Genomic DNA, 16,715 nt, shown 5'->3' with positions numbered 1-16,715 from the left:
GAAACATTTGCAATAAAATTTTATTAAAAACAAAAATAAATTAAAAAATTAAAATGATCAAGGGAAACAAAAGTTTACAAATACAATGGGCTCTATCTCTAAATATATATATATATATATATATACATATATATGTATATATGTACACATATATTATAAATATGTGAAAATGATTTAAAGGGTTTCCCTTTGGCAGGAAAAATTGCAGGGAATGACTACTGATAAAATATACTTGTTTTACAGGACACATATTGTAATATATATTGGCTTTCATTTAATCCACGTGCCCTCAACCAATTATCTAAATCTATAAGAGGCATAACAGCTGCTCATCTACATGAAAAAAGGCATCTTCCTCACTCGAGGTCACTATAGCAGGTCAGACACCCCCTCCCCCAAGAGGGAGTACAGTGAGAAATGGGTGAATTAAGCCAATAATTACATTATCTAGTTATAATATAGAAATGTTGAGTTACTACAAAAAAAAATCAAAACATTTATTATACACTTTTTCTTTTGATGTGCAAGGTTAAATTTCACCTTTAACAATGACAACAAAACCCCTCTTACTTGTGATGTTTCACATTGTTGGTTAGTTAGCTAAGTTTCTTCAAGTCTCTCACAGAAGAATCTGTTTTATGATTCAGCTGACTTTCTGTACTTCTATGAAGGCTTTTTTTTGTCCTTCTGTGTTTCAGTGTCTTTCAGATTTTATTTTTTGATAACATCATTAAACTAGTCAAAAGTTTGGCTGTATGAAGTGTGCTCGATGAAATTCAGATGGGATATGTGGATTATATAGTTCTTGTTAGCATCATATTTATTGGGAAATGAATTTAGGGTATTGCCTAGCACTTTAAAGATGCTATTCTGTAAATAAAACCTAAGCCACATATGAAATATTGCTGCTTTCAAACAGGAAAATGATATACTACTACCTGCTATCTTCAGAACTAGGAACAGGAGAGGTGAATCTACTAAAGGGATTTTCTCAACAATCAGTCACTTATTTTCAAATGCTGAATGATTTCAATAATAAGCTTAAGTTGTTTTTAATTCCCTTAGAGTGTAAACTGACTGTGGAGAAGTTCAATCATTTTGGCATCTCTATCCAAAAATCAGATATATTGTTAAATTCTGGCTGGGGATATGGACAAAAATTGTATCTGAGGTCAAAATTTTGTATATAGGAATTTAACTTTGAACATGTATATGACTGAAATGTGTAATATCAGCAAGACAGATTGCTGATATGTTTTATTGTTTCAGCTTCTCATATCAGCAGCCTACAAAAGGATCTTATGAGAGAAAAGGTGACATAAATATCTGCCAAATTTATGCCTCTAAAATTTCAAGCTTCATGACTAGAAAGAAAAGCAAAAGTAACTTTTGTTTTAAAATTTTATTTAAAAGTTATAAATTATAATATATAAATATAATTTAATATTGTGTGATATTTAAGTAATTACATGCTATTTGTTCAAACTATCTACCACTATAGGGATAATAAGAAAAAAAAGAGGCCCTCACACCCAAGTAATTTACACCTGCATTCTGGAGACAAGGCATGAAATAAGATTTGTATGAAGTAAGAAATTATTAAGTACCAGAATGAGTAATATATCTAATGAATACTTCTGGTGTTGAGAGAGAAATATAGGTTTAAATGGTTTTGGAAGATTTTCACAGGAAAGGAAAGACAAACTGGGCTTTGCAGAATGGACAAAATTTGACTATGTTCTAGACAAAAAGAATGGCGTGAACAGAAAGGCTTTGAATTTAGTATAAATTTGGAATAAAATCCATGAGACTTTGAGGAACCAACCCTTCTTGGAGTGTTTGTGCTGCACTAGACAGGAGATTAGGTTTAGACAGAAAGGGAAACCTCAGATTATGGATGGCCATGACTGCCAGGCTGTGAAACTAGACTTTTCATGAAAAGATGGACATATTGTAAGTGACATCTGATAAAGATGCGTATCTTTGTGGAGTAAAATGGATTGAAATAGGGAGGGAATGATGCTAATGATTTTGGAATCTGATTCTGGATTGAAGATTAAAGTCAGTCAACAGTTAACATATATCTATTAAGTATCTACCATGGGCTGGGCATTGTGCTAAAGTCCTAGGGAAACAAAGACAAATTACATTATTTATCTCAAATTTATTGGGATATTTACTTTTGCTTTCCTAACTGTGATTGTGATTTATTTGGGGATTATGAGACCATTAATTTAAAGCTGCAAAGGATCTTGGAGGCCACCGAGTCCATCCCCATTTTTACAGAAGAAGAAACTGAGTCTGGGAGAAATTAAGTGATTTACCAGGTTTACGTCTTAAATAAAATAAAAAATATGCAAAATAAAACAAAATAAAAATATACACAAATCTACTTACCAATACTAGTACAACTTTCACCATCCATATTTAGTTTCCAACCTTCATAACATGAGCACTTGACTGAATGCTTGTGTTGTTCACATACTTGACTACACTTAAGGTGTTTGCTACAATAATCCACGATTTCACATGTTTTATTATCAGGGTTGAGTTGTAGTCCCGATGGGCATGAACACACAATTCCTCTTCCAGGAACCACAGAACAGTGATTGCTACAGCCTCCATTGTTCAGAGAACATTCATCTTCAAGAAAGGAAAAACAAAATTAATAAGGGTGGTCATCAATCTCCATCTGGTAATCACTACCAATTAAGCTCAGTTATATGATAAAAAATTTGGAACCTGAGATACCATAAATTTGTATAGGGAATAAGCCTATTGGCTTATGGAGTAGAGTAGGTCAGGGAAAATCTGAGGAGAAAATCTGAGTACCCTAAGAATGACCCAATCAAAAAGGTTTTCTTCTCTATATGGCTTTGGAAGGTGGATTGTTAAAGCTTGGAGAGGTAAAGTAAACTCATCCTTTTTCCAGTTGTTGTTGTGAGGGAAAAATGTTGAGCAGAACCTCTCTGTTGTGTAACTTCAACATTACAGGGATCAAAATGGACCTAAATTGCTGCCTTTGCTGAAGAGTCAGCATATGATAAAGTAAATGAGGCTGTCTGTCCCTCACTGCTTGTAGAGACCCATGATTTACTAGATCGATGTACTGCACACAGTGGGCTTTCAGTAGTTGTTGAATAAACACAATTTTTGAAAAGAATTCCTCCTTTGGGGGTCAACTACATGATATTGTTACTCTAGCCAGTACGATTGATTGTACACAAACCTACCTTGAACACATTTTAAAACAGTCCATTCATTAGGTATATTCCAAGATACTATTTCTATCCTAGAGAAAAGTACTCATCATCCATAGCAACCATCCACTATTACATACTTAAATTACAATATGACCAAACCATTGTTTAGATCTTAAAAGATTTTTTTCTTCTTTCTTTCCTTCTCTGTCCCAGTCTTGATCTCTGTCTGTCTCCCTTCTTTCTTCTCCTTTTTTTTTTTTTTTTTTACTTTTTTGGAGTTGCTCAGGATCTCTTATACACTTTTAATTTTGTCTATTGAGAGATAACAACAATGTTATTTTACTACTAGATTGAGAGTTACAACTAATTAGAACAAATATCCCATATTCGTTCATTCAGCATTCTCCATTTTTCAAAGTCTAGCTGTAAGGTATTTTTACAAAATCATCTACATTTCCTATTTTTACATGTCAATTTTTCCTTTTGTTATCTTCTCACTTTAAAAGGAAGCAACAGAAATAAGTAAAGGAAAATGACCACATTAACAATTTTCTTTAGGTATTCAATCCAAGTATGCTTTGATTTTAGAAGAAAAAGATTAGGTCCATTTCTTCGTTCAACCAAGTATGTTTGCTTGCCCTTAATCATCATCATTTCAAAACAGCAGTCATTTTAAAGTATTTGCCCCATTTTAGCGCAATTGACATTCTCTTCCATGAGAATTGCTATGAAGAAATGTCAGTCTGCCCAGCAGGAGACATAAAATTGCTACAGTGCTCTTTTAGCTCTTTTCAAACATGAGTGTTTCTTTAGTAGTGAGTGTCACTTTTTGATATCATCTGCAAAATTAAGATATAGGTTTCAATAGAAGAATTTTTACTTTGAAAACCCAAATTGGACAAATAAATTTAATTTCAACATTTACATAATATATGTCGTATCTTTTTTTCATAGTCTGACAGCTGTTACTAAATCCTACGGCTACTTTTAAAATGCATTTTTTTAAAACCTTTAGACAGTGTGCTTGCATGTCAAACTTCTTCTGGGTTCCTCTAATTCATTTCTCTTTGCCCTCCAAATCATTTAAGACTATCCCCTTGATAAAATTATTCTTGTCTTTGTTAAAAAAATAAAAAAAAAACTGTCTCATGATTTGTGACTCCATGCTGTAATATAGCTTTGTAAAGCTACCTATGATTTTTGTCTGTGCCTATTTTTATTTTTAATACATTAGAATTTTCATCCTAAAGATGAAGGAAATGACTGACCTATGGATATCTACAGAGAGAAAAAATGCTTTTTTTTCTCAGCAGAATCTTTTGAAGAATATCTTCAAAGTGACTTTGCTTTTGGAATAGACATAGCCATAGGTTCAGGAGGAACATGGAATATTCCCTCTTTCACAAAGTCACACAATTTTAGAGTTGGAAGGGATAACTTACTACCACATACTCAACAAGTGTTAATCCCACTACTGCATGAAGACCTGAAATTGGAGGTGAGTGAGTGGCTACATTATTTGGCCAGGATGGACAATCACTACTTACTGTGGGTAATATAAAGACTAGAAAGCTTTCCTTTAAAACAATCCTACATTTGTCTCCTTTTTACTTATCTTGTCTCCTTTTACTCATCTCCATCTACCACCCTCATTATTCCTACTTCTACTCTCTAGGGCCAAAAAGAACAAGTCAAACTCCTCTTCCATGTGACAGTCTTTCAAATTTTTGAAAACATCTATCCTATTCCATTTAAATCTTCTATTCTGCAGACTAACCATCCTCAGTCTCACCATCTACTTCTCATATGACATGAAATTCCTGCCTTTATATGTGTCTTTTAACATTTCCAACCTATATGTGAAGAGGGAAATTCATGAGGATGCTGTGGTGTTCACTTTCTTACTTTTTTCACTTTTTTTTTTGTTACTGAGTCCCTGTCTTATTTTCTGGAATTTTGTTATCCTTTAATTGACATTATTTTTGTATCCATATGACTTGCTGTTTTTTTAATTGTAAACCTGTCCTCATTGTATTATATAAACACTTACAGTCACTTGCTAGCAGGGAAAGTTTACTCTAGAACCAGTTGCCTTAGGTGACAGAGAAAAAAATATCCAGGAAAAGAAATTGACCGTAATGCAAATCTAATCAAACTCTGGGCTGTTGTTTGAGGGTCTAAGTTTTCTTAAGACTTTTGAACTAAGGAATTGGAATAATTATGCTCATTTTTTCAAATATCTTTTTTAGAACCTTGGGCTCTGTGAAAGAAAAGAGACAAGATTATATAAATTTTAAAAGAATAACACCCTTATTGTATGTTACTTCACATTCTGTCATTGTCCAATTAATGTTATCAAAATCCATGATAACTTCAGGCTTCTATTTAGCTGTCTTTTCAACCCCAATCATACACCCTCATTATGTGCTACAGTTATATTCTCACAGCACCAAGGTTTGTCATTATGGTTACCATTCTGTAAACTCTTCTTCATTACTGTATTGTATGTCACATTCAGTATTATCTGTATAGCACTTTAAAAAATCTCCATGGAAATTCTCTGATCTACCCATAGAGAAAGAAATGTTTCTTTTTTCCACAACCCCTACGTAGGAGCTATTTAGTATTTGGAAGTAGTTAAACATAATTGATTACAAGGCTCAACATTCATCAAATTGAAATGATCATTCAAAAGAGCTACAGCAAAATAAAGGAAAATAAAAAGCAAGGGCACCATTTGTCATAAACGTAAGTGGGATTATATATAATTAGGTAATGTTAGGAATTATTCACTATCCAAGTTGTTTCCTTATAAAATAGTGCTCATACAATGATAGATCTTTTTTGAAAATGGTTTAAATCTAAAGATGTCAAATTTGTAACATCCTTCATATGGCTCAATGAAAACTAGATGTAAGCTCCTGCTTTAGGTCATTCATTGATCAGACATAATAAATTTAATGTTGGCTATTTTTTCCACATTGAAGAATCCTAAATGATTAGGATACCAATTCTTTGGGATACCATTTATTAGTTTTTCATTTCTTCTTCAGAAATCTCTGATAATTTTTAGAACCCCTTCTATAGTAACAAAGTTTGTGAAATATGAATCGTCAGCTTTCAGTGCTAAAAGCTTCATTAAAAAGAAATGATTTAGGGAAGCAATATCCTATTGTATTAAGCAGTAGTGGCCAAACAAAAAGGCTTTGATTTTAAAGGAAAATATAACGTGCAAAAGCAAAATGAAGCAAAAAATAAAAACCACAAAATACCACAGAGATCTCCTTCATCTGATCCATCAGGGCAATCTTTTCTTCCATTGCAAAGCTTTTCTGGTTGTAAGCAGATGGATGTGTCATTAGCACAAGGGTATTTTGGTGGTCCACACAAGAAACTTTCACAATCATCCTCATCTGATTGATCTTCACAGTCAATATCTCCATCACATACCCAGGCTTTATTAATACATCTCCCTAAGGAAAAGAGAAAGAAATGTACATCAAGTTGTAAAACGAGGCTCTATAGAAATGGATGGTTGGGATTGCCTTCAAAATGAGTAAAGTTAGTATTAATAAGAAATTTATTAGCAGATAGTCTAACAACTTGCTTTTTTGAAAGCACTTTGATTAGGTTTGCCGTAGAAAAATAAGATGCCATCATATTAAAATGAATTATCTTGGTGTCTATTTTAGATCCAAAACATTTTTTATACCTCTAAATAAAGATTCAGTGACTAATTATGAGTACAAATGAGCTATTTTAGAAACTAGCTTTATGCATCCACTTCATGTATCTTCAAAGCTCCCAATCACCTTAATAGGAACTCTGGAATCACATAAATACTGTATGTCTAAATAAGAAGAAAAACAGACCTCCTGTCCATAACCCTTCCTCATAGCCAGGTACAAAAAGAAATATCCTGTCCAACCACACATAGAAAAAGAAATATTGACTTTCTAAAAATATTGTCATACTTTATTTTGATAATAGTATCTTAAACATTATATTATAAGCTCCCTGAGTTCTTGGAACCATCTTTAAAGCACTATTTCTTGCATAGTGCTTGAATCTATTAGGTGTTTAATGAAAAGTTAATGAATTGAATTGAAACATACGCTCATAATGTTTCTTTATTGTTTTAGAAGAAAATTTGTTTTCTATATCATTAGTTAAATCTTTTATTTGCCAAATCACGAAATGTACATGTGAACTATAATCTTTGTTGCACCTTTATTTTGCTAGTTCAAACTATTCATCCTTTACTGTAAGGTTATTAATCAATAAACACATGATAAATAAAATAATAAAACAAACATTTTGTTAAGGATAAGGAAATCATAGAATTTTAGGGTTTTCAAGGACATCTGAAGTTATCTAGTCTGACCCATACAATATATAATACCCTTCAACAATATCTCAAATAATGCCTACAACAGCGAACTTGGCTTGAGCACTTCCAATAATGGAAAACCTGTTGACATGGAAAATGATCTATTTCAATTAGGTACAGTCTTAATTATCAGACAGTTTTTTCTTGATATCAAACTAAAATCTGCATCTCTGTTCCCTGTTTTCTTTGGTCCTCATTCTGCCCTCTATACTTATAGAGGATAAATACAATACCTCTTCTATATGATAGACCTTCAGATTGAAGACCATGAGCATATTTCATAAATATACATATACACACATGCATATATATATGTGTGTGTGTGTGTGTGCATATGATTGTCTTAAATTGCTTTTTTCTTCTGTTGAGCTAAGCATTACAAATCCCTTCCATTATTCCTCAAAGTACAAGGTGTTGAGGTCACTTGCCATTCTGGAGGTTCTTTTATTAATATCCAAAATGTAATGTGGTACCCAAGAAATTAATATATTATTATTAGTTTGTAGTAACCATTGGAGAGCACATCAGGACTGCAAGCCCTCTTCTTCAGGGCGTTATATATTTATTGATGCTGGTATCAACATCAGTTTTGGTAGTCATGCGATACTGCTGATCCATAGGAATATCTCAATAATCCAAAAGCACTATCTTTTTTTACTCATTAAATGGTATGAAATGACATCTCCCTCATTTTATATTTTAAAACTGATCTTTGGAACTTTAGAGTTGAACTTTATATTTATCCCTGTTCTATTTTATTGGTCAGTTTGGGTCTATCAGACCAGTAGTCAAGATATATTTTAATACTAATTATAGCATCCTAAACATTGAGTTCTCAGGTTTTTGTCATTTAAGAATGACAGAATTTGAGAGTGAAAACCTTAAAAGCCATCAAAGTCAACCTGTTGAAGAAAGGAGCTCAAACTATAACATATTCAATAAATTGTCTTCCAGTTTCTTTCTAAAGATCTCCAAAAAGTGAAGATAAGCGCTGGGGAGGGAAATTGCCATCTCTCAGGGCCACATATTCTATTTTGGAATAGCTTTAATTTTCAGGAAATTTAGGTCTAAACTGGCCTCTTTGATGTTTCTTCACATTGTTTCTGGTCTATCCTTTGGGGTCAAATAAAACAAGTGTAATTTTTGTTCCACATTGCTGCTGATCGGTTGTTTCAGTTATATCTTACTCTTTGGGACTCCATTTTGGGTTTTCTTGGCAAAAATACTGGAGTGGTTTGTTGTTTTCTTTTCCAGCTCATTTTTATAGATGAGAAAACTGAGGCAAATGGGGTTAAGTGACTTATCCAGGGTCACACAGCTAATAAATGTCTGAGGGTACATTTGAACTCACCAAGATGAACTTTCCTGACTTTAAACCTGGCACTCCATTCATCGAAATACCTCATCCTTCAAATATATGAAGAAATATATTATTCCATACTCAGTTTCTTTCATCTTTCCTCTAGGCTACACAGGTCTGGTTCCTGGTTCCTGGTTCCTTATATATTATGAACTCAAGGCTTTTCACCCTCCTCTTTATTATCCTTTGGGCAGTTTCCAGCAGATAGAGACTTTTATTGAGGGATTTGTTTTGTGAAGTTTGGATTCAGTTAAAGGGCCCCACTTGAGGATCTGGAGAGCCACATGTAGCCTTGAGGCTGCAGGTCCCTACCCCTGCTCTAGTTTATCAAACGTCTTTTTAAACTATAATGTCCAGAATTGAATAAAATACATCAAGTGAGGGCTTAAGAGGACGGAGCATAGTAGTTCTATTGTCTCTCTAATCCTAGAAGCTATGTCCCTTTTTGAGCAGCCCATGATAAGTAGGGGTTTTTTGGACTGCTGTATCACAATACTGACTCATTAGCATGCAGCCCACTAAAACCCCCAGGTCTTTTTTTCAGAACAGCTGTATACGCCTCCCTAGTGTTATACTTAGGAAGTTGATATTTTTTATGTCCACATGCAACATTTTTTTATTTTTCTTTCTATTGGATTTAATCTTATTAGATTTTTTTCCTCTAATTTGATGGGCATATCTTCCCTTCATCCAAATCACTGATCAAAATGTTGACTAGGACAAGATGGAGGATAGAATTTGTAATAGAAACTAGAGACCTCTCTCATAATCTATTGCTCAAATGCATTTCTGATTGCATTTTGGGGACGTTCCTTTGAATGATGCGTATCACTATGCATCAATGTCTGCCCGTTCTGTGTGACTGTAGTCAATATCATCGCACCAATTTACCGTGGGACTTTTCTTACATTGTTCTCATATTGTTTGGATGACAATAGCACATGCCAGCTGGTCACTTATTGTGCCTCATTATCACTATTTGACCAGCTCATCTTTTTTTCCCTGATCAGAGCTTATTCTGATGACATCCTTTACTCCACTTTTCTTGCATTATTTCTTGTTTTTAATGTTTTGTATCCTGTTCATAGCATACTCTATATCTCCTCATTTCCAGTTGGAATTTTCTCATTTTTAATAGAATTGATCAATTTGTTAAAGACTATTCTTTGCATACTTTTATTCAACTAGCTATGAATCTACCTAGCATACAAATGAGAGACTTTGTCAAATTACTTGGAGAACAACAAATGTGCTATAAATACAATATTCCTTAGTTGAACTAGACTAATGTCCATATCAACATAGAAAATGTATTTGGCTCAGTATGACCTTTTTAGTCAGGCTCACATATAGCTTCTAAGTTTCAAAGCTCTGGGTGTCTCTTTTGAGAAAAAGTTTTATTATGGTTCTAAACAAACAAACAAAAAGGTATAGACAAGATAGCTTCCAGGTATGTAAAAAAAAATCATATATACACATATATACACACACACATAATCATATATATATAATACATCATTTCTAATTTTAAAAATGCACAAAATAATTGATCAAAATATGTCTGAAGGAAAGATAAACTAATATTTATTTGTTTCTTTAAAAATGTTAACTTTGAACAACTCATAAAAGGATAGAATTCAAAAAAATATTGATAAACATTCCACCACTCTCATTTTCCAAAGGAGGATACTGAGATCAAATAAGTTTGGATTATTAGTTCAAACTCTAAAAATTAATTAGAGATAGAAAGCGATAACTTGGGTTTCCAAACCCTTTCTAGTGTTATACACTATACCATAATCAAATGATCTCCTATTTATCCCTTTTCTTCCATATGTCTCTGCTGAATATTGCTACTTCTGCAACAAATGGTTTCTGACCTAGAAGTGCCTGTTTTTCTATATACATGCTTCCAGTAAAACCCTACTTCAATGACTCCAAAATAACTAAGTGTGTGGAGGTGATGTATGGTCCTTGAAAAATGCCAATAGGTCTTACCAAAGTGGAAAGGTTTCATTTATGGCATGGTGACGGATTATCATCTAAGGACTAATGTGCCTAAGGTCAGAGAGGCTTATCACCAGAACATTGGTCACAAGGTGAAAAATGACTTTGGTCACAAGTCAAAAAGCTTTATAGGAAGGCACAAGGGATGGTGATCTGCATTAGCAGAAAGAATGATGATGAAAAAGATTACACTGAGCATAAAGAAATTTGATGATTTTTCATAGTCTTATGACATGTTAGTTTCCACCTATGGTCCTCCATATTCTATATCTCAGACAGGCTAATTTTGCTATAGATCTGCCTCTCAGAACCTTAGCAACTTTAGTTTTAATTATCATTTGACTAAAACAATTCTTTACGCATAGTAGTTTAATTTGTTAATGACTATATTGTTGAAAACTTCAATCAATTTTTTTTCAGGCTAGAAATTTCTCTCTAAAAGTTCAAATTTGCATTTCTCATAGACTTAAGAATGCCCCGTCATTAATTTGACCTCAGCACAAGAATGTAATAAGCAAATATGGCACGACAGGAATGTTGATTCTTCAGGGTGCAAGAACCATAGTTTCCCATCCCTGAATAAAATCATGGAGACCTCTAATATCTATTTTTATGCAATCATAGTTTTCATTTTACAGTTAGAATTGTAACTAAAACTGTATCTGACTGAGTCTTAGTCTTAATTTATTTTAGTTCTTTTTAATTTTAGGGTTTATAAATTTAGTCTTATAAAACTTTCCACAATTTTACAAATTTGTGGGGTTTTTCCATGGTATTAGCTTAACTTTAAGTTATTGCAAATTATTCACATCTGAATGAAATGACACAGTACTTACCAATTGCTGATTAATGAATATAATGAGAAATCCCCAAATTAAACTTCCTGTCACACTGAGAACAATATCAGCTATTAGTCACTAAGTTTAAGTACTAATAATTTTTCCTAGCATCCTCTGCAATAGTACCTTGCAGTTGGGTAACTTCATATGTAAAACTATATTACAGTTATTGTGGCTTTGTACTTTAAGTTGTCAGAGTAATAATAACCACATAACTCATGAATGAAAAATAAAGTAAAACACCAGATGAGTCCAATGACAGCTATCCAAATACAAACATTTACATAACTGTAAAGACTTTCCCCAGAATTGTCTTAGTTGTTATTTTGAAATGCACAGTTCTTTAAATGCTAGCACAAAGACAGCAGCTACAAGGAAACTAATAGAAAATGTTAATGCCAAGGAAATGGGCTCCATTCTGAAATAAATTGATACGACTTCCATTAGAGTTTTGAATCTCAACTTTAATCTTTTTTTTAATAGAAACATCAGTTTATAGAATAAATATCTTTGCTTGACTTCCTTCCTTCTTAATGAAAGGTGAGTCATTTTAAAATAGGGGATTTGGCCTGCTGTAGGATCTGCTTGGAAGATCATATTAAATAGAAGAATACACTTATGTGAAGAAATTCATCTTTGTAAAATTTCAGACACAATAGTATGTTCGTCCAGCTGCTTCAATACTATTTGGACTAGAGTTTCTTGTTTTTTTAAACATATAGACCTTTAATAGTAAATGTATTTTTATTTTCTAAGTAAATAGGTTTAAGAAGGTTTTAAAATTAAGTAACTGTATGCAGGGGCTGCTATTCCTCATTTATACACTGAGACATTGTTTCATATTATTTTTTACAGTAACAAAGATAAAAGCTCCAATAGGAATACATCAATAGAAAAAAGAAAAGAAAAAATAAAAGAGTTTTGCTGAAGCAATCATTCAGGCAAAATAACTACTCTTTTGGCCTGAATTAATTTTCTTTCACATCATTGATTGCATTAATTATCTGATTTGTCCATGTAGATATGAAAATGAAGACAAAAATTAAAATACTTTATGGAATTGAACAATGGATTTCTATTTGCAGAGTACCTAATGAGAACAAAATTGAAAATCCTTTGCTGTCTTAAAACTTTATATAAATGTTAGCTATTATCAGTAATAACATTAAGAACAATAATAATGGTGCCACTGTATTACATTCCAGGGTAGCATAAGGTCTGGTGAACCAAAGTTAGGGACTCAATGTTATTTGCGCCTATTACTTCTTTGTAGTGGAGGCACAGAATTCATTCTCTAATTCTTAAACCCCTGACTTAGCCTTACAATGTGCTAAGGTATGAAATTTAATCACAGATATACATGGGGAAAATAGATGTGTTAGTCTATTACAATTGCTAGAAATATGCTTAAATCTACAAAAATATATTATTTACCTAATGTGTAAAACAATGGTGTAGGTGTTCTGAGAGGTATGAGATATGTTATTTCCCATATGGTTGACAAAGGTATATGTAAACAGATAGTAAATTAAATGAAAATATGATGATATAATAGGCGTTATGCATCAGCATGTGACTAATGGGCAAATATTTAGCTCAGATAACTACTATAAAAGATGGGTGGAAAGAGAAACAACCTTTAGCTACAATTTTTAGGGGGAACTTGATATAGAAAATAGTGAACCTTGAAGGATGGATCAGTTTTGGGGAAGTGAAATTTACTAGTATTTTATTCTTGAAATAATTTACCAAATTGTGAAAGGTACTTCATCTGAAAGTTCCATGTACTGATATAAACTGGCAACTTACAGCATGAAAAAAATGCAAGTTGGTAGAAATTAGTTGGACATATTTGCAGATAGTGAAAAATCAACCTGGCTGGAGTACAAGATCCATGTTGGGAAACAGAGTATGTAAATTTAGAAAACTCAGCTAGAGAACACCTAAAATTTGCAAGGCTAAGGAGTTAGAATATCATGCTTTAGGTAGCAGGAAATTATGGGGTCATTTATGAATGCAGTAATGATAAGCGGAAAAAGGAAAGTTAATTTGGCAACAGCAAATAACTTGAGTTACCTGCTGGATAGAGAAGGTTAGAAGCAATGAAATTCTTGATATAATTTAGACATAGAGGGCCTGAAGGTTATAAAAGTGGAAATGGAAAAGAAGGAATGTATGTCAGAGCTTTTACCAAAAACAAACAACAATAACAGTACTCGGAGAAGTCATAGCTAATTCTGGGTTTTCTCACATGACTGTTTTGTTTTGTTTTTTTATTATTCAGACCTGTGTGTGTTTTTTTTTATTTGTTCGTTTATTTGTTTTTTAGTGCAGGGTACTCCACTGCTTCCATTGACACAAGTTGGCAAATTACTATAATCTGTAGTGGTAAAATTTGTCTGGGGAAAAGAAAGGTTGTGATATCTATGGTCACCTACCTAGTATTTTAAGGACAACTTTGAATCCCAATCTTTTTCACTTCAAAGCCAGCTCTCTATCCACCACATCATGCTACCCTCTTAGAAGAATGATACTATTGGTAAATATAACAAAGTCACAAGACTCAGGAAAGTTCTAGGGTATAAAAAAGTGTTGAATAAAAGGAATGAGGAGAAGCATTCCTCTATTATATTTAGATGAAATGGATTTTTGGTTAACCAGTTCACTTCAGTAGATCTCCTGTGCATTAGAGTCTCCTTGTGAACAAACCTGTTTACACTCATCTGTTCTCTCTTGTTTCTGAAAAACTTCCAAGCTTTCTCTTTTAATTATCTCCTCTCCTAACTCCTACTTGCAATCAATCTCTTGGTTTCTCCTTCTTAAACAACTTTTTCTCTTAAAATAAAATATGATAATGAAAACCATGAAAAAAGTAGAAACAAATAAGAGAAATGAAAATGTTTCTTCACTAGACCATGCATGCCACAGTTGCTCACTACTGCCATGATCCCCCTTCCTTCCTAAATGATGCTGGCTCTTGCAGGTGTACTCAAAGACCCTGAGTGCATGGTCATTTCATCCTCTTCTCTAGCTTCTTTTTTCCTGTTTTCTGAAAGGATCTTCTCAATTCCATCCCTATTTGACTGCCGGATAAAGAAATAGCATAAATGTTTCTAAAATGCTACAGACATGCCCCATAAAAAGGCAAAGCTATAAATGTCTGTCTTACATTTCTACAGCTCTTCAGAGAATAATAGATACAGAGCTAGAAGGGACCTTAGAGATCATCAAACCCAAGTCTCTCAATTTCCCTATGAGCATACCGAGGGCTAGCATGGTTAAGTAACTTGCCCAAGATCACAAAAAGAATAAGTTGACAGAGATAGGATCTGAACTCAGGTCCTGTTCCTCCAAGCCCAGAATTCTATCCATTGAACCATTTCTATTCACAGAAATGTTTTATTTCAGAAGTATCTACCCAGGGCAAGTGTTTTGTTTTCCCCTGTTGTTTACAACAGTCCTCAAACGAATGCATTGTATAAAACTACCACACTAAAAAGGACTGAAAAATTATGGCGAGAACCTGACTAGATTTATCCCTCTGAAGGTTAAAAAAGCAGACTTTTTTGTTTGCTTCTTTTTGTTTCTATTTTTTTTCCTAAAAATTCCCTCTAACACCCAGGCTAACAGCAGAAAAAAAATTAAAGTGTTATTCTTCCCTGAGCAGCTCACTTGTATTTGCTTTTATTTGTTTTTCCAGGTGGGAATGCTGATGTTTTTGTACTGCTCTTGTGTGTTCAATCTACAATCCATGAAATGCATCTACAAGGTTTTATCTGGGGATGGAATGGAAAGGAAGGAGGTGAATTTTATGGTCATGGAAAAGAGAAAAAATGATTTTTTTTCTTTTATATATGCTCTTAGAGTATAAGGCATGTGTTATTATTTAATTTCAATCATCTATGGTACCATCACAAATGCACTCATATCATATGTAAGTGAACATTTAAGTAGAGTAACTGCCCATATTTGAGCATTATTGACACTTTAGAAATACTAGAGAGGGTAACGCACCCACTACATATTTTCTGATTATCTAAGCAAATTGCAATAGATTAAACAAGGAGTTATGGGCAATTTAAACATATATACATATATGCATTTACACACATAATATCTTTGAAAAATAATATATTTAATTAAAATAAATTAAAAATTGAGAAGCATTCTATATTACCAGGATATATGTATTTTTCTTTGATTTTCAATACTTGCTTTGACTTGCAGGTAATGTTTTATTGCTCTTAATTTAAAAATAGATTAGTATGTAAAGTTGTGTGAAAATATATATGTTTTAATTTGAATTTTGACTCATTAAGCTAATATCACATTTATGGCATTTAAACAATTTGAAACAAATTAGAAATACTTCTATTTTATTTCTTTTTCTATTTGTATCATTTTACTTTTCATTTCTTTTTCTAAGTGGGCTACCAGTTTTTGTACTGCTCTTACATATTCACCTTACGATCAGTGGAATGAATTGAAATTCATTCTGTTCTTTTACATTATATGTTGATTTACATGATAATTGTTTCCTGTAGATATCTGAAATTTTACACATCGTTCCGTTTTTAGCATCACTAGGGAGATAACTATCTTCAAGTTATACACACAATAGTACTCTTTCAGAATCCAGTTCAATAAAGATGACCATCATTGCCCAAGGTGAGATTTATTTCTTCTTCCAAAAAGGACCTAGGTAGAGAAGACTGCTTCACAAGAGTTCATGATAAACTGTCATTAAATATAGTCAAGTTATATCATAAACACTTGAAGTTTCCCGTTAAGTTTGATTCTCACTGCCCTCCTACTTGCTAACATATATGTATATATATTTCTGCTATGTGGTTGCCTTTATTCAGGAGCTACTTCCAAGTACTTCTTTTTTCCCTAACTTGTAACACACATACCAC

The 16,715-nt window shown here is 32.9% G+C and overlaps 1 protein-coding gene across 3 annotated transcripts in view; it reads right to left on the bottom strand.

The window, feature by feature from the left end:
- The window catches only part of LRP1B (LDL receptor related protein 1B), a 2,222,640-nt gene that overhangs the window by 812,385 nt on the left and 1,393,540 nt on the right, over positions 1 to 16,715 (bottom strand). For all 3 annotated transcript variants that reach the window (XM_072613193.1, XM_072613191.1, XM_072613192.1), the window contains 2 exons: positions 6,476 to 6,676; positions 2,398 to 2,643 (listed from right to left, as the gene is read on the bottom strand). In XM_072613193.1, coding sequence (XP_072469294.1) covers positions 2,398 to 2,643; positions 6,476 to 6,676 — 447 coding nt within the window. The remainder of the gene's footprint in view (positions 1 to 2,397; positions 2,644 to 6,475; positions 6,677 to 16,715) is intronic.

This window comes from Notamacropus eugenii, chromosome 5 (assembly GCF_028372415.1).
Source record: "Notamacropus eugenii isolate mMacEug1 chromosome 5, mMacEug1.pri_v2, whole genome shotgun sequence".
Lineage (NCBI taxonomy): Eukaryota > Metazoa > Chordata > Mammalia > Diprotodontia > Macropodidae > Notamacropus > Notamacropus eugenii.
The sequence above is the reverse complement of the archived record's forward strand: the minus strand, read 5'-3'. Positions and strand labels throughout refer to the sequence as shown.